Source organism: Eublepharis macularius, chromosome 1, assembly GCF_028583425.1.
Source record: "Eublepharis macularius isolate TG4126 chromosome 1, MPM_Emac_v1.0, whole genome shotgun sequence".
NCBI lineage: Eukaryota > Metazoa > Chordata > Lepidosauria > Squamata > Eublepharidae > Eublepharis > Eublepharis macularius.
Window position 1 is genome coordinate 212,696,210 of NC_072790.1, and position 23,306 is coordinate 212,719,515.

A 23,306-nucleotide genomic window follows, 5' to 3' on the forward strand; every position below is an offset into this window, starting at 1 on the left:
ACAACAGCTTTCAAGAAGTGGTAGTGGAAGATAACTGCAGCTAAGTCAGCACTGTGCAAAAAAGCACTTGTTGACTGGCTAGCAGCCCAATAGTGTCAGTATGTGCAAGGGCTGCTAGCCAATCAGCAACTGCATGATGGGTCAGTGGCTGATGGAGCAACTCCCTGCCTCCACCACCATCTCCTCCTAATGCTTACTAGTAAGGACATGTTTTCCCTTTCCCCTAACTGCCCCACAGAAACATCCCCAGCCACCTGGGAGTGAGGTGGACTGACAGCCCGACTGGGCATGCACTGGCCATTTCTCACTCCCCAGACCCCTTATGGGGATCCTCTTAACAGGGAAACTGAGCCTGAGGGCCCTGTTTCCCCCCCCCAAATGGATCAGTGTCCAATGCACAATACGCAGCCTACTCACCTCAAAGTTGTGACGAAAGGGAGGGCTGAGCGGGATGCCACCATGGGCCAAGTGTTGAGGGGGTGGGGGCCAGCCTCCCAAAACAGGAGCCTGCGCCGGATGGGCATGGGCATGCTCCCCCAGCCCCTGGTCATCCCCCGCCCCACCACAACATGGTGGCCATCATGTCGTCTCCCCGCTGACCTCCCCCACATCGCCCGCAATCTGGCCCCCCAGGTGAGTCTGGGAGCCACTGCATCTTGTGGCACCTTAAAGACTATTGAATTAAACCTTTGAGTTGGAGCTCACCTCTTCAAGTAAGTTAAATGTTACAATCAGTTGGTTGAGAGATTTATACCCAAACCTACAAACAGCAGAAGGGAGCGTGGAGTGAGAGAGATCAGAAGGCACAGTTTGTATGACATTACACTGCAGAGCACAAATTAAAAAAAGATTGTCAAGAAAGGACACCATTTCACTCAAACTCAGTGTTGACCATGATGACCTGGTATAACAGGATGAATCTAAAAAGTATACATGAATCTGTAAGGAACATCTGTAAGGAACGCTAATTTTTGTAGTGAAGTAGCCATCCCAAAGCCTTGCTGAATCCAAGTCTGATAGCACTAAAGTCTGCATATAAATTCCAAACTAGCAGTTTCTATCTGGTTTCTTCTTCTGAAACTTTTCTGCCAAAGCAGTACAACCTTTACTGAATGCCCAAGGAAAGTGAAATCCACCCCCCCAAGGTTTCTAAGTGTTTCCATTTTTTATGTCTGATTTCTGTCCATTTATTCTCTTGCATAGGAACTGTCCAGTTAGGCCAAGGTAATGCCAGGGGGCATTGTTTGCACATGATAGTATCATATTACATCTTGTCCTCAGTAACTTGGCCTTCTGAATGCCACTTAGATCCTCAAGGAGGTTCTCTGTACTAACTTCTCCCTTGTTTTCATACTGTTTGTATTTTTGGTTGCACACTTCTGTCAAATGAACACTTAATGCATCTGACAAAATGAATTCTAGCTCACAAAACATCATGCCATAATTGATTAGTTAGTCTTAAGGTGCCATAAGACTGTTATCTTGGCTACAATTATGATGCGTGGAATTCCTAGTTGATCATATGTTAACTGTCATGAACTAAGTTTTCTCACATGGATTCAGCACTCCAAAGAAGTAAATCATATCAAATGATATGTCCAAGTTTGCTATGCTGAATTCCTTTCTGTCCATAGTGTCCATTAGAAGTGGGCACGGACCGGGAAAAAACCACAGGATGTCGGGCCATGGCCCATGGCATTTCACGGACCATGGACTTTTTACTGACCTGTCCCAGTTCGCGGACCAGTTCGGGTCCATGGTCCGTCACTTCTGGGGACCTGTCAGCTGAAGCCAGCCTGTGGGGGAGCGCCTGTTTCCGGGCCGCTTGCAAGCGAGGGGCATGGAAATGGGCGCTTTAAACCCTGCGCCTTGCTTCAGCTGACAGGCAGGGAAGTCCACCACCTGTTAGCTGAAGCCAGCCCCATGGAGGAGCACCCACTTCTGTGCCATTTGCAAGTGAGGGGCATGGAGACAGGTGCTTTAAACCCTGTGCCTTGCTTCAGCTGGCAGGCGGGGAAGTCCTCACCTCTCAGCTGAAGCCAACCTCATAGGGGAGCGCCTGTTTCCGTGCCACTTGCAGCTGACAGGCAGGGAAGGCACTGGGATATCTGGATTCACGGACCCATGGCCCAAAAGTTGTCAGGTCCATGGAAAACACACGTCCCATGACCCACTGGTTCACAAACACCAAGCCAGGCTGGTCCATGTCAAATTTTGGTCTGTTTTCCGTTCCAGGACCACCTTTAGTGTCCATACTTAACATTTTCTCTGAGATACTAGTAAAAATGTTTGTCAAGCAACTTACAGCACAATATTCTATTTCACACTATGCGGAGTGAAAATGTAGGAAAATACTGCATTTCACACATCCTGTGCTAGTGTAGTTTCATGCAATGCAGTGATGGCACAAAGCATGCTGAAGTAGTATGGAGAGGAGAAGAGATATCAAAGTGCCAAAATGTTTACTTTCAAATAATATATAAAGTGCTTACAGAGGATAGATTTCCATACTATAATAGCTCCTGGTCACCCTGCTGCCCTGGCCTATGTGCCACCATAAAGTTTTGGGAGACAGGTAGATGATTCAGCATTTTGCCTCCCACATGCAAGGCTGGAGACAGTGTCCCACTGTGCCAACTGCATCACAGGACTAGGCTGCTCAGGAGCATGCAGCAAACTCAAGATCAATTCAGAAGCAGTGAAAGGATATTAGTATGGAAGCATGTTGTAAGGATATCTACATACATAAAGGAAGAAACGTTATGAGTGAATGAGAAGAAACAGCAGAAAAAGGAGCAATGTTTATGGGTAAAGGATAGGTACCAATTTCACCTGCTAGCTTTAACTCTCAAAATTTCTCATTTTAAATATTACAGATGCTAAGAATATTCATCTGCTGTAGGGCTTGATTCCCCATCCCTGATTCTGTAAGAAAATGGATCAAATTATTGCTAAAGCAATCTTTCCCCTTAATATTTTGAGGTTTTCCCTCCAGATGAAGTTACCATCAGATTACACCAGATACTGCTCCTAACTAAAATGAAACAATTTACTCACTGCTGCTTTTTTTGGTCCCCACAGTCTGACCATCTTCAAGTGAGTTTGAGCCCACCGAAGAACTATCTTGACTGTCCTGATGGGGTAGTTGAAGAAATCCTTCACTAGATTCTGAGCGGGTAGGTGTCAGAGTAAGAGACTTGAGACGTTCTCTGTTAACATCCTTCTTAGATTTTATCAACTTCCTCATTTTCAGAGTAATCCAATTACCCCTCCTTATAAAGATATAAAAAGAAATATTAATTTTAGAATTACATTTTGACCCTCTGGCATTATTTAAAAATAATTTCTCTTTCGATCTAGCCTGTACGGGCATATTTCTGATGGACTTAACAGATCTGAATCATTTTCAAGAAGAAAGATGTGTTCTTTAAATTTGTGATTATGTATTACCTTCTTGGTGGTGATGGTTCATAAAACTTATACTGATCCATAATTTTTTCTTCCAATTTCTCTTTTTGTCTTCTTAATTCATTTAGCTTGTCACTGAGAAGATAAGTAGATATATATTTCAAAAGATATTTACATTTCTACAGTTTCTTTTTCTGTGAATTGTATATTTAAGCATTTTAGCGCCTTTCAGATGGTTTTTAAAACAGATGCCATCTAATGGTAATATTTTATTTCTAGGAAATTGGATGCACTGTACAGAACATAGATGACAAAAACAGCACTTTGAGCCTGAAAACAAACTGGAACCCAGTGCATTTGGTTTAACATATTTCACTGAGATCTAGTTATGATTTTGGTTATTGCTTTCTGAACCAGCTGAAGTTTCTAGACAGTCTTCAAAGGCAGCCTGATAGAGAATGCATTTCAAAAGTCTAACCTTGAATAAGTTTGTGACTGTCTGAAGTTATTTTTACTTTTAAAGAGGTTGTTAAAGGCTGAGTACTGCCCATAGAACCACACTAGCACAAGAGAATACATGTACATTTTAAAATGAAAAAAAAATAATATGAATTTCCTTCTCCTACAACAATGCCCTACCATTTAGTTTGCATACTTCCTCTGTTCAACACTGATGTGTAAATCCCTCCTTTGTTTTTAAAATAAGTAATTAGTGATAAAACTATTACAAATACAAATTTCTCCTCATAAGCAGGCTAGTTCTCCAATCCAGTACATGCACTGGATTATCATATTGCCATTGAAACAGTAATGTATTTAAAAAAGTACTCTTTTAAAATAATTTGGAATGCTCTTTAAAGATACGTTGCAAATGATATTTTTGAGTATTCAGCTGTACAGTCATATATATCAGTTCTGTATCTATGGAGAAGCAGCATTGGCATATTCTAGAGCTTTTAAAAGCTCAAGATATTTTTTAAAATGTTAATAATTTAGTTCCATTTGACAATCTAATTGCAGTTATGTCATGTACAACAGGTTCACTTTTTAAAGTTACTCACATATACTGTCTCTGTTCAACATGGAAAAGATCTTTGCTTTCCATATTCTGCTCCAATAAAGTTCTATTTTGTAGCATTAATGTTTGTATTTGATCCAATAGATGCCTGTTTTCTTCCTCCAAATTTCCTTTTAGCTGGCTAAGCAACTGTTAAAAATGTACAAAACTGTATTTTAGTATCAGTAATGACTGCAACTACTTGTATTCTATACAATATAGAACAGTCAGAAGAGGAATAATATAATAAAAGGTTGTATCTGGAAAATTTACTTGCTGTCCATTGTTATTTTTCTAAGCTATGAATTTAAAGAGCCCCCCCCCCCGCCCCGGTTCAGGAGAATACAGAAACAAAGGGATTAATCACCACTACCGGGGGTGATTATTGGCCATTAATCCAATTCAATTCAAATACCTTTAATGGCATACAGCCATTAATCCATTATCTAATGTAACAATATCATATAGATTGTAAATCAGTCTTTGATCTTTTTAGATACGCCAGGATGGAAATTTCACAGCGATTGATGTAGTTGCAGAAAATCCAACAGGTAAGTTCGTTGCTATGCTAATATCCAGTTGATAATTGTGTGTATGTGTTGTTTCCCACAGGCAGGATCATGCTGGAGTACAGAGGCGTAGCAGCCCCTGCACTCCCCATACGGATATAGCTGTCATTTAGCAATACACTGGCTTGTGTCAGACTGTGGCTAGATAAGGCACTCTCTGCAAGATTCCCTTTAGAAGCAAGAATAAGTCCAATGTCTGGCAAAGGAAGCTTTATTGCAGAAAAGGTCCATTATAGTCCACTGTCCTGAATAGGAGACTCAGGATGGTACATGATCATTGTTACCAATGAAGAGCAAGCATAGGATACAGAGTAACAATACCCATCTGGAACAGCCTCCCCCCACAGTTCTCAAAACAACATCTTTCAGTCCTGGGAAGCTGCTCTCCTTCAAGGCCAATGCCTGGTGGAACGGTGTTAGACAAAACAGTCTCCTCTGGTGGGAATGCTGCCTGGGAACTGGTGCACCTGAGGAGAAAACACTTAAACACTAAAAGCATTAGAAAATGGAGTCAGTATAGTTAAGATATACACTGGACCTGACATTTCTGCCCCCCTTAAAATAGATCCCCCCCTGGTTTATATGGGTAGCGAGTATGAAAAGCTTTGGTCAATCTAGGAGCATGAACATGTGCAGAGTTCACCCATTCATCGTAACCAGAATCAAAGTCCTTCCACCTAATGAGGTAAAAAAGCTGATTTCTCTTGATTTTAGAGTCCAAAATTTGTTGTACCTCATAGTGTATTTGGTCGTCAATTAAAGTTGGAATGGGTGGAGCTTTGATATGCCATTTGTTGTCGGTGGGAGCTTTCTTCAAAAGGCTGACATGGAACGTATCATGCACATGGCGAAGGTTCTTGGGCAATGTTACAGCAACAGTCACTTTATTTATTACCTTGCGCACAGGAAAAGGTCCTAAGAATTTCAGAGCGAGTTTGCGGCTTGTCTGAGCTAGCTTTAGGTTCTTTGTGGAAATATACACATGGTCTCCTGGTTGTAATTCCCATTCGGCCACACGATGGCGATCTGCGTACTTTTTGTAATCCAGTTTGGCTTTTTCAAGGTGTCTCTTAATGATAGTCCATTGCTGCACCGCCTCCCCCCACCATGAGGATACATCTGGCAATTTAGAGGAATGGAGAGGGGGTGCGTCCAATGGGAAGGGATTGAAGTGAGTCCCATATACAATTTTGAAGGGGGCTTCTCCCGTTGAAGCGTGTACACTGTTGTTATAGGAGAATTCGGCTAGAGGGAGAAGGTCCACCCAGTTATCTTGTTGAAAATTGATGTAGCAACGAAGGAACTGTTCTAATATTTGGTTTGTTTTTTCGGATTGCCCGTCGGTTTGTGGGTGGTGGCTTGAACTGATACCTTGTTCAATATTCAACATTTTCAAAAGCTCCCGCCAGAAGTTGGCAACGAACTGTCCGCCGCGATCCGAAATCACCTTGGACGGAAAAGAATGTAATTTTACGATGTGTTTTAGAAACAGATCCGCTAGTTTTCGAGCGGAGGGTATAGCAGTACAGGGGATAAAATGGGCTTGTTTGGAGAACAGATCTACCACAACTAAAATACAATTATGTCCTTTTGAAAGAGGTAGATCAGTGATAAAGTCCATGGAGATTACTTCCCAGGGCCTGTTCGGCGTTTCCAATGGTTGCAGGAGACCCGGAGGTTTCCCTTTTCTGGTTTTTGCGCTGAGGCAAACAGGGCAGGAACTAACGTATTGGGAAATGTCTTTGCGCATGCCCGGCCACCAGAATTGTCTTTGAACTAGGTGTAAAGTTTTCAGATACCCATAATGTCCAGCAGTGGGAGCATCATGACAGCGCTGCAAGACTTCCAGCTTAAGGCTGTCCGGGACATAAAACTTGCTCCCAGCTAGCCAATCCCCCTGTGGGGATTGGGTTAGTTTGTTTCACGGAGCTTTATTCCCCTCCTTCTCCACTTCAGTTTTAAGTTTCGATTTCCATTCTTGGTCGGCCGGGAGGGGCTGCTTAGCACGGCTGCGAGTAGTCACCACGCCCCCAAGTTGCTTAGGCGAGAAGACCGTGTCGACAGTCTCCGCCCGTTTGCTCTTATGTTGGGGCATGCGCGACAGGGCGTCCGCCAAAAAGTTAGTTTTGCCCGGGAGATAATTGAGGGTGAAGTTGAATTTGGAAAAGAATTCCGCCCACCGCAATTGCTTGGCATTCAGTCTGCGTGGGCTTCGGAGGGCCTCCAAGTTTTTATGATCTGTCCAGACCTCGAAAGGGTATCTCGCCCCCTCCAGCCAATGCCTCCAGTTAGTGAGAGCTGCTTTCACTGCAAAGGCCTCCTTCTCCCACACATTCCAATTCCTTTCTGCCTCTGAGAACTTTCTAGACAAGAATGCACAAGGCCGCAATTTCCCATACTCCCCCTTCTGCAGCAAAACCCCCCCTATCGCCGTATCGCTGGCGTCGACCTGTACTATGAAGGGGGACTGTTCGTTGGGGTGGGAGAGGATGGGTTCCGTTACGAATTGCTTTTTAAGGCATTCGAAGGCCGTTTGGCAATCGGGGGTCCATTGTAGTTTAGTAGAGGGTTTTTTGGCTTGGTCCCCTTTATCTTTGGTTTTCAGCAATTCTGTTAAGGGGAGTGTGATTTGGGCGAAATTTGCTATAAAGTCTCTATAGAAGTTGGCAAAACCCAGGAAGGATTGCAGTTCTTTGCGGGTGGTGGGTGTTTGCCAATCCTGGATCGCCTGTATTTTGGCTGGATCCATTTTCAACCCCTCTTGGGAGATACAATACCCAAGGTAAGTGAGTTCGGTTTTATGGAATTCACATTTGGACAATTTGATGGGCAGTTTATTCTTCATCAAGGTGGCCAGGACCTTTTGTACCATTTGAACATGTTCTTCCTCGGTGTCAGAATAAATTAAAACATCATCAAGGTACACCACCACCCCTTTGTACAGAAATTCATGTAGAACTTCGTTTATCATGGACATGAATACAGACGGGGCTCCCGTCAATCCAAAAGGCATAACTAAGTATTCATATTGTCCGAGGGGCGTATTAAACGCGGTTTTCCACTCATCCCCTGCCTTGATACGAACGTGGAAGTAAGCATCTTTTAGATCTAATTTCGTAAAGATCTTACCTTGGGCCACGACGTTGAGAAGGTCTCGGATGAGCGGTATAGGATAGGCGTTGTTGGTGGACACTGCATTTAGTCCTCGGAAATCCGTGCACAGTCTGAGTCCCCCATCCTTCTTTTTCACGAAGAGAACTGGAGCGGCGTGGGAGCTAGAGGCTGGGCGGATGAACCCTCGTTGGAGGTTGGTGTCGATGAATTTCCGGAGCTCTTCACGTTCATGGAGACTCATGGGATAGAGTCGTCCTTTAGGCAATGAGGCTCCGGGTAAAATTTCCACCGCACAGTCCGTTCGTCGGTGCGGGGGTAGAGTATCAGCTTCCTCCTCCGAGAAAGCATTTAGAAAAGGCCAGTACGGTTCGGGTATTTGGTTGACTTCTTCTTGGGTGAGGAGGGCCTTTTCTTTATAAGTTGGGTCTTCGCCCCAGTTTTGATTCCAACGGTGATTTTTACAGTGGCATGATTGAAGGTAATACATCCTTGAGCCCAGTCTATGTAGGGATTGTGATCACATAGCCATTTGCTGCCTAGAATTAACGGGTACTTGGCAGTAGAGCTGATGACAAAGGACCTCTTTTCCCAATGTTGTCCCATGCCTGTGATCACCGGGATGGTTTCAGTCGTGACCGGATTCATGTTGGTACCATCCATTTGTTCAAAAATTACTGGATTTTGTAAATCCCGAGTTGGTAAGACCAGTCCATTGACTAGAGCTGGGGCTATGATGTCTCTTGAGCAACCCGAGTCAATAAGAGCTTGCACCCGAATGTGCATTTTTCTCTCTGGGTTGATTAGAGTCACTGGCATGAATAAAATGGACCCAGGTGGCCGGTTCCGTGCAGGGACGGGCTTGGGGCGGATCTGTCGTTTGGGCCCTTTTACGACAGATCCATCTCGTTTCCCGACTGGGGACTTTCTGGATTGACTTCTGCAGATGGGGAAGCGGGATCGTATTCCATAACTTCTTCCGCTTCCAGCCCTCTTTCTGAGGCTGGCCTTTGGGAAGCGCCGCGGCCTCTGTTTGCTCGTGGAGCTGGAGTCGGGCGTTGGAGCGTAGGGAACGGAGCAAGGGTTGGACGCCGTAATTGAAGCGGAGGTCTTTGCACAGGCCGGTAGGGGCATTGTGCTGCAAAGTGACCAGCCTGTCCGCATTGCAAACACAGCCCTTGTTGCCATCTAGCATCTCTCGCTCCACGGGTGGCGTAGCCAGCTCCCCGAGCTCCCTTCTGTAAGGTCAATGGTCTTCTTTGTCCCGTTTGTTGTTGTTGCTCAACCAAACGGACTTCTAAAATGCGATTCTCCACTTCGCAAACAAGTTGAATCCAACCTAACAGCGTTGGGGGATTGTCTTGCATGAGGGCTCTGTCCAAAAGTCTCGGATTAAGTCCTTGTTTGAACAGAATAATTTTTGTGGACTCCTCACACCTGGGGCACTTGGCTGCTAATTGCCGGAATTTTGTAACATAGTCTCTTGCTGACATGCTGCCTTGTTTGAGGGCTTGCAATTCTGTTCGGGCCCTGGTTTCTTCTAAGGGGTCTTCATATTGTGCTCGGATGGCATCCACTAACCCCTGGAGAGTATCAAGTTCTGGGGCCCCAACATTGTACAGTCCTACATACCAATCTGCTGCCTTGCCCTGTAAACGAGATCCAAGATGTTCAATTTGGCTAGCCTCACTGCCAAAAAGGTGCCCCCACCGGTTGAAAAACTGTACCACTTGTACCAAGAAAAATCCCAGTTTGGAGGGATCCCCATCGAAGGTGGCTTCCAACTTCACCCAGCCCATCGGGAGTTCTTGTCTCGGAGCAGGCGCTGGGTAGAAGTCCATCGGCAGTCTTAATTGCTCCTGGGGCGCGGGAGGAGGCAACTGGAGTCTCGGTCGGGGCAACGGCGGCGGCTGTACTGGCGGCGGTTGAACCGGCGGTGCCGGCGGAGGTTGCCGTGGTGGAGCTGCCGGGGGTGGTCTCGGTTGGGCCGGAGGCTGTAGTGGCGGGCGAGTAGGTGGCGGCAATCTTGGCCTGGCTGGTAACACAGGAGGCGTTGGCGGCAGCTGTCGAGGTGGAGGCAGCTGGTGTGGTTGAGTGGAGATCGGCCGCGGAGGAGGGGGTTGGAGGTGCCGTAGAGGTGCAGGCCTTCCCGGTTGATTCGGAGGTGGTAAGACGGGCTGGTCCTGGGGCTGCTGCAACGGTATGAGCCGCGGTCGAGGTGAGAGGGGCCGCAGCGGCGAGGGTCGAATGGGTGGAAGGCCGCGCGGGCTTGCCCCTCCAGGCGTTGTTATTCTGGGAAGCATCGGCTGGCCTCTTGGCGCTGGTAGACCATCTCCCGGAGGTTGCCCGACGGGAACAGTTTCGCGCGGTTGACCAGGGGCTCCCTCCCCGGATGGAGCCGCGGGTGCTCCCGCTTGGTCCGGCCGGACCGTTATAGGAGAAGTATGGGGGGGTATCACCGGTGTATCACTTGGCTTTTTCTCCCCTTCCGTAGGCCTCTCAACGGGGGTCTCGTCTGGCGGCACATCCCTTCCCGTGATAGGAGGTTCGATGGGAGTCTCACCGGGTGGCACAACCGGGTGATCCCTTCTCGGTGGAATTTCCCGCTGTGTGGGAAGTTCCTTGGGTTGTTCTCCCGATTCGCCAGGATAGGTGCCCCCCTCGCCGGTAGGTGACGACCGCTGCTGAACTTCCTCCATCGGATAGGAGATGACACTTTGGAGGGTAGCTATCTGTATCGCCATCTCTTCAGGAGACAGTCTTTCTCCTGCCCCCATTGAGGAAATTAAATGAATGGCGTGAGCCAAACTTTCTTCCATATCCATCAGCTTAGCTTCTAATTGTTGCATTCGACTTGGCCCCGGTTGTTCGCTCAGGGAACCTTCATTCGCTGTACTCACCGGGGAGAAAGGGCCCCACGGAGGAGGGTCCCCTTGGACTATTCGCGACCTCGCGGCTAGAATTCCCTTGGCCATACCCGTCACGGCCGAGATGCTGGTATCTACCGCATAGGTGCGACCTTGTATCTGCTCCCAACTTTGTTCAGGGACTTCCGTTGGCTCTTTCCACGGAGCAAGTTCGGAATAATCCCAACTCAGGGCGCCGCGGCGAGACGTGTCCCCCTCCATCTGCTCAAACGTCCTGTTCCAATATCGCCATGGTTGGCTGCTATCTAGTTCCGGGACGGTTTCTAGGCTTCGGCGCCCGTCCATCGAGACTCGTGGATGGAGTCCACCTGCCCGGCGCTCTCTGGTTTCTCGGGGTCTGGCTCCCCACTCCGACGGGGTGGGTACCGAGATCAAGGGGAGAGCGGTTGCTTTCGGTCTTGCCCCGAGGTTGCTTTCGGTCTCGTTCCGAGTACTGAAGTCGATGAGAGGCAGGGTAGAAGTGGAGGCTCCGGTTCCGTTCCCGGTTGCTCCCAGCTCCTGGGAGTCTTGGGTTTGCACCGGTTGATTGTCGGGAGACGCATACGGATCAAACAAAGGATCCCTGTCCGGGACAACCTTGGATTCCGCTGGGCCCGACTCAGACATGATTGGTAACAAAATGTCAGACTGTGGCTAGATAAGGCACTCTCTGCAAGATTCCCTTTAGAAGCAAGAATAAGTCCAATGTCTGGCAAAGGAAGCTTTATTGCAGAAAAGGTCCATTATAGTCCACTGTCCTGAATAGGAGACTCAGGATGGTACATGATCATTGTTACCAATGAAGAGCAAGCATAGGATACAGAGTAACAATACCCATCTGGAACAGCCTCCCCCCACAGTTCTCAAAACAACATCTTTCAGTCCTGGGAAGCTGCTCTCCTTCAAGGCCAATGCCTGGTGGAACGGTGTTAGACAAAACAGTCTCCTCTGGTGGGAATGCTGCCTGGGAACTGGTGCACCTGAGGAGAAAACACTTAAACACTAAAAGCATTAGAAAATGGAGTCAGTATAGTTAAGATATACACTGGACCTGACAGCTTGAGCCTTGGAATTTCCGTGGATGTGGTTGGATGTAAGAATATTTTGTTGCCCTTCAAGAAGTTCTTCCACTAAACGCATCGAATTCTTGTATGGTGTGACATCATTCATACCTCTGGTAGTGGTGGTGAACTCCTTTGTTTCTATATTTTTCTAAGCTAAGCAGGAGCCCTGCAGTTTCTGTTAAGATCACTGGCAGATGTATCTAAGACTTTACAGCCAAGGGGAAAGAAGGCAGTAGGAACTTGGCTCTGTTCGAGATACCTCAGAATCATTTTTAGATTTCTCAGATTTCATTTAAATAGCCCTCCCCAACAAAATTTCTAGTTCTGCTACATATAAATATATAAAGAAAAAAATATTCAAATATCTATATATCTAATTCTCAACTTGGCCAAATTTGTGGATACTTGTGGAGATTGGGGCCATGGACAGACAACACAGATCTTTCTGTAAACCTGAGAAAAGCACTAGGTTTGCAGAAAAATTTGAAATATAGTAATAATACTCCCCCTCATAATGATAGAAGCATTGTCTGTAGCTTTAAGAAACGAATGCTCTCTGTGGCTGTTCCTAAGCAACCGCAACAATATTGTCAATCTTCATGCCTTGATTTCTGTCAGTAAAAGCAATGAGGGGGGCAAGGCCATTTCCAGGGTTGTTTTGGCCTTTGAGGAGGGACTTGTTGAGACAAGACCCAGCAACCACCACCAGGTGACTCACTGCCACACAACTTGCTAACTATTCAACAGAAGCCACCTCATGAAAGTCAGTTTGGTGTAGTGGTTAAGAGTGGCAGGATGCTAATCTGGAGAACTGGGTTTGATTCCCCACTCCTCTACTTGAAGCCAGCTGGGTGACCTTGGGCCAGTAACAGCATCTTGGAGCTCTCTCTCAAGCCCACCCACCTCACAGGGTGATTGTCATGAGGATAATAACACACTTTGTAAACCACTCTGAGTGGGTGTTAAGTTGTCCTGAAGGGCGGTATATAAATCAAATTTTATTATTATTATTTTGTGGAGTGGTTTGAGCTTCAGACTAGGATCTGGGAGACCCAGTAACCCAGTTATTTGTTACAATGAACACACTACATCCTGCCTGTATATGCATACATCTGTTTGCAAGAATGAGCCAATGTGCATTCACTTTAAAAATGAAACAAGGGGTTAGTACCTGGATAAATGTGAGGTTTCTATCACACATTCAATGGCAGATGCATTGATGTAACATGAGAATTACTCAACGCATATAGCAAGAACAGTCAAGTGTATGCTTTACATTGATAGTACATGTGTTCATTGTAACTTGTGAACAGGGCTAGTTTCAAATCCCCATTGTGCTGTAGAAGCTCATGAGGTAACCTTCAGTCACTCACACATACTCAGCCTAGCCTATCTCACAGGGTTGGTGTGAACATAAAAAGGAGGAGAAAAAATGATGTGAGCTGCTTTAGGTCCCCATTGTGGAAAAGAGCAGGGTAAAACAAATAAATAAACAAATATAGCTGAAGATGGGGAGGACAAATAAAAAGCAGGTTGGTTAGGGGGGAAGAGAAAACGAAACAGAGAAAAGTGAGAATATGCAAGTTACCAGGAGGGAAAGAGGAAATAGTGTAGGGAGGGGATATAGGGGAAAGTGAGGTACCCTCACAAGTCGTCACAGATCCCCATTTGTTCTACTTAATCCTATTACATAAAAGGCTAAGCGTATTCAAGACAACTCACTTCCTACCCTGGTGTGCCTCCAGAGGGCGCTGCTGTGGAGGTAAGCCCAGATGAGGCAGCCAGACCTCCAGAGAGCGTGCTGTGGTGGGAAGCCCAAGCCGAAATCAGGCACAAAGCAGGCAGCAATGCCTGCCCCTGCCTTCACCCAGCTGGGATGAGAAGCAGAGCAGGTGGCAATGCCCGCTCCCTGCCTTCACCCAGATGCAATCAAGAGCAGAACAGGTAGCAATGATCATCCCCTTCCTTCACCCAGCTGGGATAAGGAGTGAAGCAGGTGGCAATGCCCACTTCCATCTCCACCCAGCTGGGATAAGGAGCAGAGAGGAGGAAATGCCACCCCCCTGCTTCACCTGGCTGGAATCACAAGTGGAGCAGCTAGCAATGCCTGCCCCCTGCATTCAACCAGCTGGGATCAGGAATGAAGCACGTGGCAATGCCCACTCGCCGACTTCACCCAGCTGTGAACAGGAGCAGAACAGGTGGCAATGCCCGTCCAAGCTGGAATCAGGCGCAGAGCAGGGGGCAATACTCTCCCTCCACCTTCACCCTGCTGGGATCAGGAGTGGGGTAGGTGGCAATGCCTGCCCCTCGCCATCACCCAGCTGGGATCAGGAGCAGAGCAGGTGGAAGTGCCCATCCCCTCTTCACGCGGCTAAAGCAGGTGGCAATGCTTGCTCCCCCCTTCACCCGGCTAAGATCAGGAGCAGAGCAGGTGGCAATGCCCGCTCCCTGCCATCACCCAGGTGGGATCAAGTGCGGAGCAGCTGGCAATGCCCACCCCCACCTTCACCCAGCTAGGATGGCGCAGGGCAGGTGGTAATGCTTGCCTCCCCACCTTCACTCAGCTGGGATCAGGAGCAGAGTAGGTGGCAATGTCCAACTGCTCTTCACTCAGCTGAGATGAGGAGGGGAGAAGGTGGCAATGCCCACCCCTCTCCCACATTCAACCAGCTGAGATCAGGAGTGGAGCAGGTGGCAGTGCCCGGCCCCCCTTCACCCAGCTGTGATCAAGAGTGGAGTAGGTGGCAATGCCCGCCTGCCACTTTCACCCAGCTGGGATCAGGCACAGAGCAGGTGGTAATGTCTGCCCACCCTTTACCCAGCTGGGATCAGGTGTGGAATAGGAAGCAATACCCACCCTCCGCCTTCACCCAGCTGGGATCAGAAGTGGAGCAGGAGGAAATGCCCATCCCCCCTTCACCCAGCTGGGATCAGAAGTGGAGCAGGAAGCTTTACCCGGCCAGGATTAGGTGCAAAGCAGGTGGCAATGCCCGCTCCCCATTACCCAGCCAGGATCAGGCGCAGAGCAAGTGGCAATGTCTGCTCCCCCTTCACTCGGCTGGGATCAGGTACAGAGGAGGTGGCCATGCCTGCCTCCCCTTGCCTTCATCCAGCTGGGATCTGTGACGTACGAGGAGGGAATGACCGCCTCCCCACCCTCCCTTTTCTAGAGCCCATTGTATTTTTTCCCACTGAACTTGCTCCTGGTCTGACAATGCAGAATGGCACTGACTAGAACAAGCACTCAACACTTAAAAATATATTTATTGGACTTTTTTTCAATAGGACTGTAGTTCTCTATCAGTATTTCAGAGCACTTCCACTGAAGATCCAATCAAATCCATCGGGGCCCTCCTGAGTAAGCAGAATTACATACATAATGTATTCTTTACTTCTACAAAGCTATCTTCAAAACCAGTACAATAAATTACTGAAATTGGCTATTTTAACAGTTCCAGTATGGCATACAGATAACGATAGTACAAGTCTAAGAACTATATGCATTTACTTGCACTCACAGTGCATTTATTGAATAATGCAAACTGATTACCTCACACTGATTATTCAGTTTTGTATGCTTAATGTCCAGTTGTTGGTACTGTTCCTTAAGTTTGGAAAATTCAGCTTCTAATCTCGTTTGTTCTAGTTTAGAATTGTTTAGAAGTGTTTTCAAGTTCTTATGATCCATTTGAAGAACTTCATTCTCTTTCAAAAGCTGGATGTATGTATGATTTAGTCTGCAATTCAAATAGTTACATAAAGATATTGAAGAGTGTTAATAGGTTTTTATAGAATTCTAATTGATAAAATTCATAAAAATTAATCAAATAAAACTGTGTGCATGTTGAGTGTGTGTGTATATATATATATATATATATATATATATATATATATATATATATATATATATATACACACACACACATATACATGTTAAATTAATGGCAATAGAGGAAAGAGGAAAGATTTATATCATCATTATAAATTTTATTTCAAAACATTGTCTATTTTTCCATTAACTTGGATTTTATTTCCTAACGTTAGTTTTCTTATAGCTGTAACATTCCACATTCTTAACAGCCCGTCAATTGTTTTTAAAGGAATTTGTATTTCATTGCCAATCAAAAGCAACTTTCATTTTAAGTGCTATCTTAAATTCCATACCTGATATTTGAACAAAGCCCTTCATTCTTCCCCAGCTAGAATCACATGAATAAATGTCCTGAAATAATCTTATATATTTCCATTTATTTTTCTAGGATTTCTTTGTAATAGGACAATAACATGCTACTGTACTGTAATAGTAATATACACACTATGTGTAATGATACTACACTATGAAGAATTCAATGCTTAAAAACATATAAATAACATTTAACTTGACATTCTAACATGCTGCTAGTCCTATTGCGACCATATGAGGCTGTTCCTGTTCAATAATACTCAGTCTTGTTCACTGAAAAATTTGTGCTTTCTAGTTTCAAATTTTATTTTTTCCTACCTCTCAGATGACAAAAAACTAAAATACATGCGCATAGTAGCATAGGATGCAGCCAGCAGTCTGCAACTTACACTCCCTGGTACTGCGTATATTTGCAATTTGGCTTACAGAAAATTCCAGGCATTTGTACTGCTAAGTTTTGTAAGTATGCTGAAATAGAATATGATATGCTAAATAAATTATAAATAACTGAGATCATGACATAAAATGCATTAAAGTTTTTTTTGCCCCCATGGTTTCAAAATTCCTGGAATGATACATCCCTTGTCCTTTGATGATGTATTGGTATGTGGTAGTATTTGTTCTGTTGATATAGTTGGGGGAAGCTTGTTTGGTAGACTACTTGTTTGGTAGACTACATGTTTGGTAGACTACTTCATTATCTTTTCTGTCTTTTGCCAAAATCTAGTTTTCTAATCTTATTGAGTTAGCATGTATTATACTTAGTTGAATGCCACATTTGTTTTTATATTATTCCTCTATATTGAGGAAAGGTTCCTGTATCCCTGTAATCATAAAACTGACTGTCAAAAAACATGATTATTTGGTTTATACATTACGATGACAAAGATTACTCATATGAATATAGACAGGCTTTAACTTCCACTGATTTCTATGTAACAGAGTCTGTCTTCATAACCCTTCTTGACATGGCAGCCACTTCATGCTGCTGGCAAGCTGTATTTACTACCTCCACTTGTTGTAGTAGCAACTTGCCATCACTGTAAACAGGGGCTACCACATTCTAGAGTGTCATGAAAATGGTTTCTCACCTTTAACAAAGCAAAATGCACCCAGAATATACATATACATACAGAGAATTATCCATGCTTCATTACCTGTCATTTTCCTCACAAAGCTTTTTGTATTCTGCAGCTACAGTTTCATGCTTTTTGTTCTGCTGTACCATCTTCTCTTGTTCTGCTTTGAGAACTTTCTCCAATTCTTCTAACTGCACTTTTTGTTTCAATAGCTGATTATATCTGTAAAGTTGATTGCATAAGATAAATATTTTCATGTATTCATTGCAAAAAAGATTTACAATACAGGTTCTGCATTTTAAGGATTTTAATGGGACATTAAGTTTTTATTTTCATAATTCAATGTAAAATGATATTGAAAACATATGGAGTTGCAGATTTAGTCATAAAAGGGAACAGATACATGATAATCACCTGTCTTCTAAGTCCTTATGTTCCATTTCAAGATTTTTGTGCATTGACTTAAGGTTTCCATGTTTGGAAATTAAAGATTCATATTCTGCAGCTTGCCGTTCATGAAGCTGTTCCAGCTTTTCGTGATCTTTGACTAGTGAATCATAGAGTGATCTCAAATCTTCCCGTTCCTTAACTATAGATTCATTTTCATTTTCTAAGGAAGACTGCTGAATCAGCAGCTGTGCATTCTGATTCATAAGAGATGTACTTTGTGAATTAATAGCAGAATTTTCTACCTGCAAGAATAACAATGCTATGAGACTATTAATAATAAAACCCTTTTTTAACAAACTATATGAAAATAAATATCTACAGAATTAGAGAAATAGCTCATCTAGTTTTAAATAAGCTTTTCAGGTGTCTCAGAGGACAAGATCTGCTGTTGAGATTTTGTATGGATAATCTGAGGATCAGATAAGGGTCTCAGATGTGCACAAAGTATACACTCTAACTCTGTATTGCAGTCATTTCCCAACAATAAAATGAGCAGTAGCACAAATATTTAAAACAGGATCAATCAGCCCATAGGTTCTCCTTTACCCCTCAAAAGTCAAATGTTGCAAAATGTAAGAGGAACAATGGTTGTTGTGGGTTTTCCGGGCTGTATTGCCGTGGTCTTGGCATTGTAGTTCCTGACGTTTCGCCAGCAGCTGTGGCTGGCATCTTCAGAGGTGTAGCACCAAGGTGTCTTTTGGTGCTACACCTCTGAAGATGCCAGCCACAGCTGCTGGCGAAACGTCAGGAACTACAATGCCAAGACCACGGCAATACAGCCCGGAAAACCCACAACAACCATCGTTCTCCGGCCGTGAAAGCCTTCGACAATGTAAGAGGAACACTTTTTTAAAATGTGAGATCCTTAAAAGTAATACAACAGGGTGAGAAAATGACAGTTTTGATCCCAGAACCAATGTGTAAATAAGGATGAGAAATGACTTGGACCTAGCCTGAAGAGACAAGATAAGATTGTGGAATATTCCGAGATAAAAGACTCCATTCTGCAGTGCTTAAGTTAAACCTACTCAAGAGACAGCAATACAGACTGAAGGACAGGTGACTTTTTACAGAATAGCAAAAACACACACAGAACCAAAAAGGTGTAAGGGACTACCCAGTGGCCCGACTTCCTTGTTTGTGAAGTTATGGACAATCATAACACATAAGGAACATGCGAGGAGAATGATTCATGCTCCCACTCCCAATAAATATCACATGAATGTGTTTAGCACTAGCAGCCAAAATTTACTTTCAAAATAAATGTTATGAATTAGATGACAAGATATGTTTGTGAAAACAAAACCTGAAGCTTGGCGTTCTGAGTTTGTAGGGTTGTATTTTGTTCTTGTAAGGAAACTGTCTGTCTCTGAAGTGCCAAAATCTGAGCTTGCAGATTATTGTTTTGGGTCTCAAGTTGCTTTAGTTGTGTTTTCAAGGCTTGCTTCTCTGCCTGCAGCGTTGCATTCTTTAAAAAACAAAAATACAGTATGTACATTTATTTAGATCAACAAAACATTAATCATATTGAGGGCTGCACTCTACACAAAATCATTCTGAAGTCTGCAAATACACAAGTATTGCAGAAAGAAGAAAACACAATGTAAGAAAGCTTACATATATTTCAGTAGTAATTCGTTTTAATGACATTGTGTAAAAATAGGTGTAAGGAACAAAAGGAAGAGGGGCTAGGAATCTTCTGATTCATAGGACTTGATAGTCCATCTTGCCCACATTACTTCTTGATCATGTATTCCTATATGCCAGGAAGACACAAAAATATCTCCCCCATGTAAACAATGTGAGGCTCTAAAATAAGAAGCATGTATTTTCTCTGCATACAAATCTCATCTCTATAAACTCAGTCAAAGTAGGATATTTTCTATGCACAAAATGATAATCAAGCAAATCACATGCATGATGTGATTCTGCGCTTGGAAGCAGTAGTTTATGAATTGACTGTGTAAAAGTTTCACAAATGTAGAAGCATGCCGTATCTCTGAATACTAAGAACTTCTCTTACAAATATAATCAAAAGAAAAATATGATGCAATAGCACTAACACACCTATGAATAAGGTGTTTTGAAATAAATAGGATTTAATCCAAGAAAATGTATTTTCAGAAACATAATATTCTATTAGAATTACTAGGGTACTATTTTCTCATATCCTATTCAATTTATGTATTTGCTTAAAATATTCATAAACTCACCTTTCTCTCAGATAACTGGTAACCAAGGCAAGTAAAAACAGTAAAATCAACACAACATAAAATAACTCTGAGCAACAGAATTAAAACTATAGAATACTGTATTTCAAAGCACCCACAAGGCAATAATCTTGAAGAGTTAAACATTCTTCTAAACAGTTCTGTTTTCCAAGCCATCCAAAACTGCCAAAAAAGTAGATATTCTGATTTCCTTCAGAAGGATATTCCACAACCTTGGGCCATCTACTGAAAATGTTAATGAATAGGCAGAAGGAGAACATATCTTCATGGGGGAGTGGGACAACCAAAAGGCATTGAGGTACTAATCTGCTAAAACAATTTTTTATACATAGCAGATGCTTAGGGAAAACTGGACAAATTTTAACAAAAAACCTCCCCAAATAATCATAATTACTACTCACATTTCTCTCAACTTCAATTAGTCTATCTTTAACCTTCAAAAGTTCTCTAGTAGTTTCCTGACTCTCTCTCTCCCATTTATTAATAGACTGACTTTCTTCTCCAGTTCTTGGAGAACAATTTTGTACCATTTTCTCCTCCTCTTGTCTTTGTTTGAGGGCTTCATAATTCTTTTTAACCTAGAAAATCAATTAATTCAATTTTAGACATGTAAAATATTATTCTAAAATACACTGGCTGACAGAACAGAGTGAGAAATTTTTATCTTTATTCTGTTGACTGCTGCTGCACTTGCATATTGTAAAAGATAAACAAATACAAATGGGGATGTTGTTACCAGAACTGCTATTTTATGGGGAAATTAGCATGCAGTCTGGATTAAATTAGTGCAGATCTTAACCAATGTATACCAGAGTCCGTACTTCCGGATTACTCGCACAACAAAGAGGCAAGGACTAATCAGTACAAAATGCGTTTACTAAGGTGTTGCATAAGCCTACAATAGCACATAAAAACAAGGAACATACAAGGACTAAGAAATAAAGAGTAGAAAAATAGAGCCGTCTGCATTAGCAGGACACCCACTTGAGATCGAAGAAGCGGGGCGATATGTACCTGATCAAGGCGAGAAGCAGCAGCGAAGCGGGGCGATATTTAATGCCTGCACTAGATATGCAGAGTGACGGTTGGGGGTCGGGAGAGGAATGGCGGGCGCCTCATGGCAGGCAGAGCCTGCTTAATTACCCCAAAACATACCCTGAGGCGAGGGCCTTCCATGTGGTTCTCAGGAGGCGAAACAAAAGCTTGATGGTTCTACAACTATTGCTAATGGGCCACTTTAGTGTCTGAATATATGATTGTGACACCCCGGGAAGAGGGGACAAAGGAGGGGAGGGGCGTGCCGGGCGGGCTGATTGAATCTGTCAGGAAGCTGGAGTTGTCTTGATGGCATCTGCTCTGGAATGTGGTGGTTGTATTGAAATTAGGTGTTCTGGACAGCCGGCACGTAGCTTCCATCTCAGGGCGGCTTCCAGTGATATGCATATCAGGGCTCTGTGAACGTGACTGGAGTCTGATCTCGAAATGGCAGCCTCAGAGTAAACTGTCCATGGTGGTTTTTTGCTGCCTGGGAACATGGCTTCTTCCTTGGCATGTCTCATGGGCTGGCTAGCAGGCTGCCTAGTGGCGAGGGCAGACCCAGTGACCGTCCTGCAAGGAACTCCCCGTGGGAACTGACCAGGAGATGCCTGGCCAGGCTCGCGGAGGGTCCCTCTGGCTGGCACTGTGCTGCTAGCGGCATGGCTCTGGGCCCAGGTGAGGTAGGTGTCCAAGGAGGCAGGAAACAGGCATTGGTGAACTCAGTCCATACTAGCAGAGGCAGGAAGCAGGCATGGGCAATGCTGCCCCTAACAGAGTCTTTGACAGAGTTTCAAAAACAGCAAGGCAGGAAACTGACACAGTTCAGAGCAGGCTCCATAACAGGAGGGGGTCCCTGGCAACAATGTATGCAACACTGCCTGATCCCAAGACACTGTGCATCACTAAAGAAACATTGAGACAGGGACAATACCAAGATTAAGGCAGTATAATATCAAAAACATCATTACGCTATCACTGTAGTTTAATCATATCAGCATCTTAAGCAGATACACCACGGCAAATATTTGGGGCTGGTGTGTTAATGCAGGACATGATTAAAAAGTACTCCACTTAAACCATTAGTACTATACCACTATGAAAACACGCACTAATGAAAAGAATAATCTAACTGAAGTCATGCTGAAAGTTGGGAGTAGGTGCTTCCGAGACTCTTAAAACCATTTCACTCTAGGTGGTTTTCTTCTGATAAGAGTTATTTCCAGTCTGAGATCCACAGGAAGAAATATAAATGAGGAGGTGGTTCCATAAGGGAGTATGGGGAGTGGATGGTGTGTATTAATAAAAATGGCCTTTGCCATAATAACTATATTTTATTATTGGCTTCCAAGTAAAAGTAAGCTATTTACTCAAAATCTACTACTTACAGATGTAGTCAGCCCATTTAACGTCTGTTATTCTGCTCCCTTCCCCCATTCATATTTCACATTCCTATAGCAATAAACTATCACAAGAATCAGTGAAACTATGTGCTGTATCCTTTAATGTTAGTTGTTCAGATCAATATGAAACATTTAACTGAATAACACTTTAAATACTGATATCAGAAAAAAACCCCTATTTGCTATGCCAGAAATGCAAGGTGTTTTGATAATTATTTTAAAAGCAAGTCCTCATAAATTAATGTAAAATTAATGTAAAATAAACTAATTATATTTATTATTTTCATTGAGAAAATAAGTATTGTTTAGCAAGAGTTTGCTTTTCAAGGTCAGCTCTCAGAAATCTATGAAACACTTTATCCAATATAAAGAGATACACCAAATATGCATTTTTGTATTTTGCATCACTTACATGCTCTTAGAAAACACTATTTAGTTAAAGACATTGTATTTCATTTATATACATTTGAAAATTGTATTTAGGATTTGATGTCCCAAAATGAAAAGAACAGCAACACTGTTTTCCTTACTGTTTTAAGCTCCTGGCGCAGCTGTTGGTTTAAATTTGTTGACTCTTCTAACCGAGCTTCCAAAGCAGCAATTTTTTCTTCTTTTATTTCAAGCGATTTCTTCAATGTGGATTCTAACCTTGACTCCAACAGTTTATATTTGCTATTTAATGAAACCACCAAAAATAGTATTTTTGTTACCAAGGACAGCAGCAAACATTTAATCATAAATAAATTATATATAATTGGAAATGAATACCCTACAAATTACCACTACAGACCTTCCATTTCCAACAGC

The 23,306-nt window shown here is 43.7% G+C and overlaps 1 protein-coding gene across 2 annotated transcripts in view; it reads right to left on the reverse strand.

The window, feature by feature from the left end:
- CCDC88A (coiled-coil domain containing 88A) overlaps positions 1 to 23,306 on the reverse strand; it is a 241,170-nt gene that overhangs the window by 39,277 nt on the left and 178,587 nt on the right. For both annotated transcript variants that reach the window (XM_054986666.1, XM_054986660.1), the window contains exons 17-25: positions 23,030 to 23,171; positions 20,463 to 20,639; positions 19,137 to 19,298; positions 17,795 to 18,072; positions 17,459 to 17,602; positions 15,669 to 15,855; positions 4,470 to 4,615; positions 3,451 to 3,543; positions 3,058 to 3,272 (exon numbers count right to left, since the gene is read on the reverse strand). In XM_054986666.1, coding sequence (XP_054842641.1) covers positions 3,058 to 3,272; positions 3,451 to 3,543; positions 4,470 to 4,615; positions 15,669 to 15,855; positions 17,459 to 17,602; positions 17,795 to 18,072; positions 19,137 to 19,298; positions 20,463 to 20,639; positions 23,030 to 23,171 — 1,544 coding nt within the window. The remainder of the gene's footprint in view (positions 1 to 3,057; positions 3,273 to 3,450; positions 3,544 to 4,469; positions 4,616 to 15,668; positions 15,856 to 17,458; positions 17,603 to 17,794; positions 18,073 to 19,136; positions 19,299 to 20,462; positions 20,640 to 23,029; positions 23,172 to 23,306) is intronic.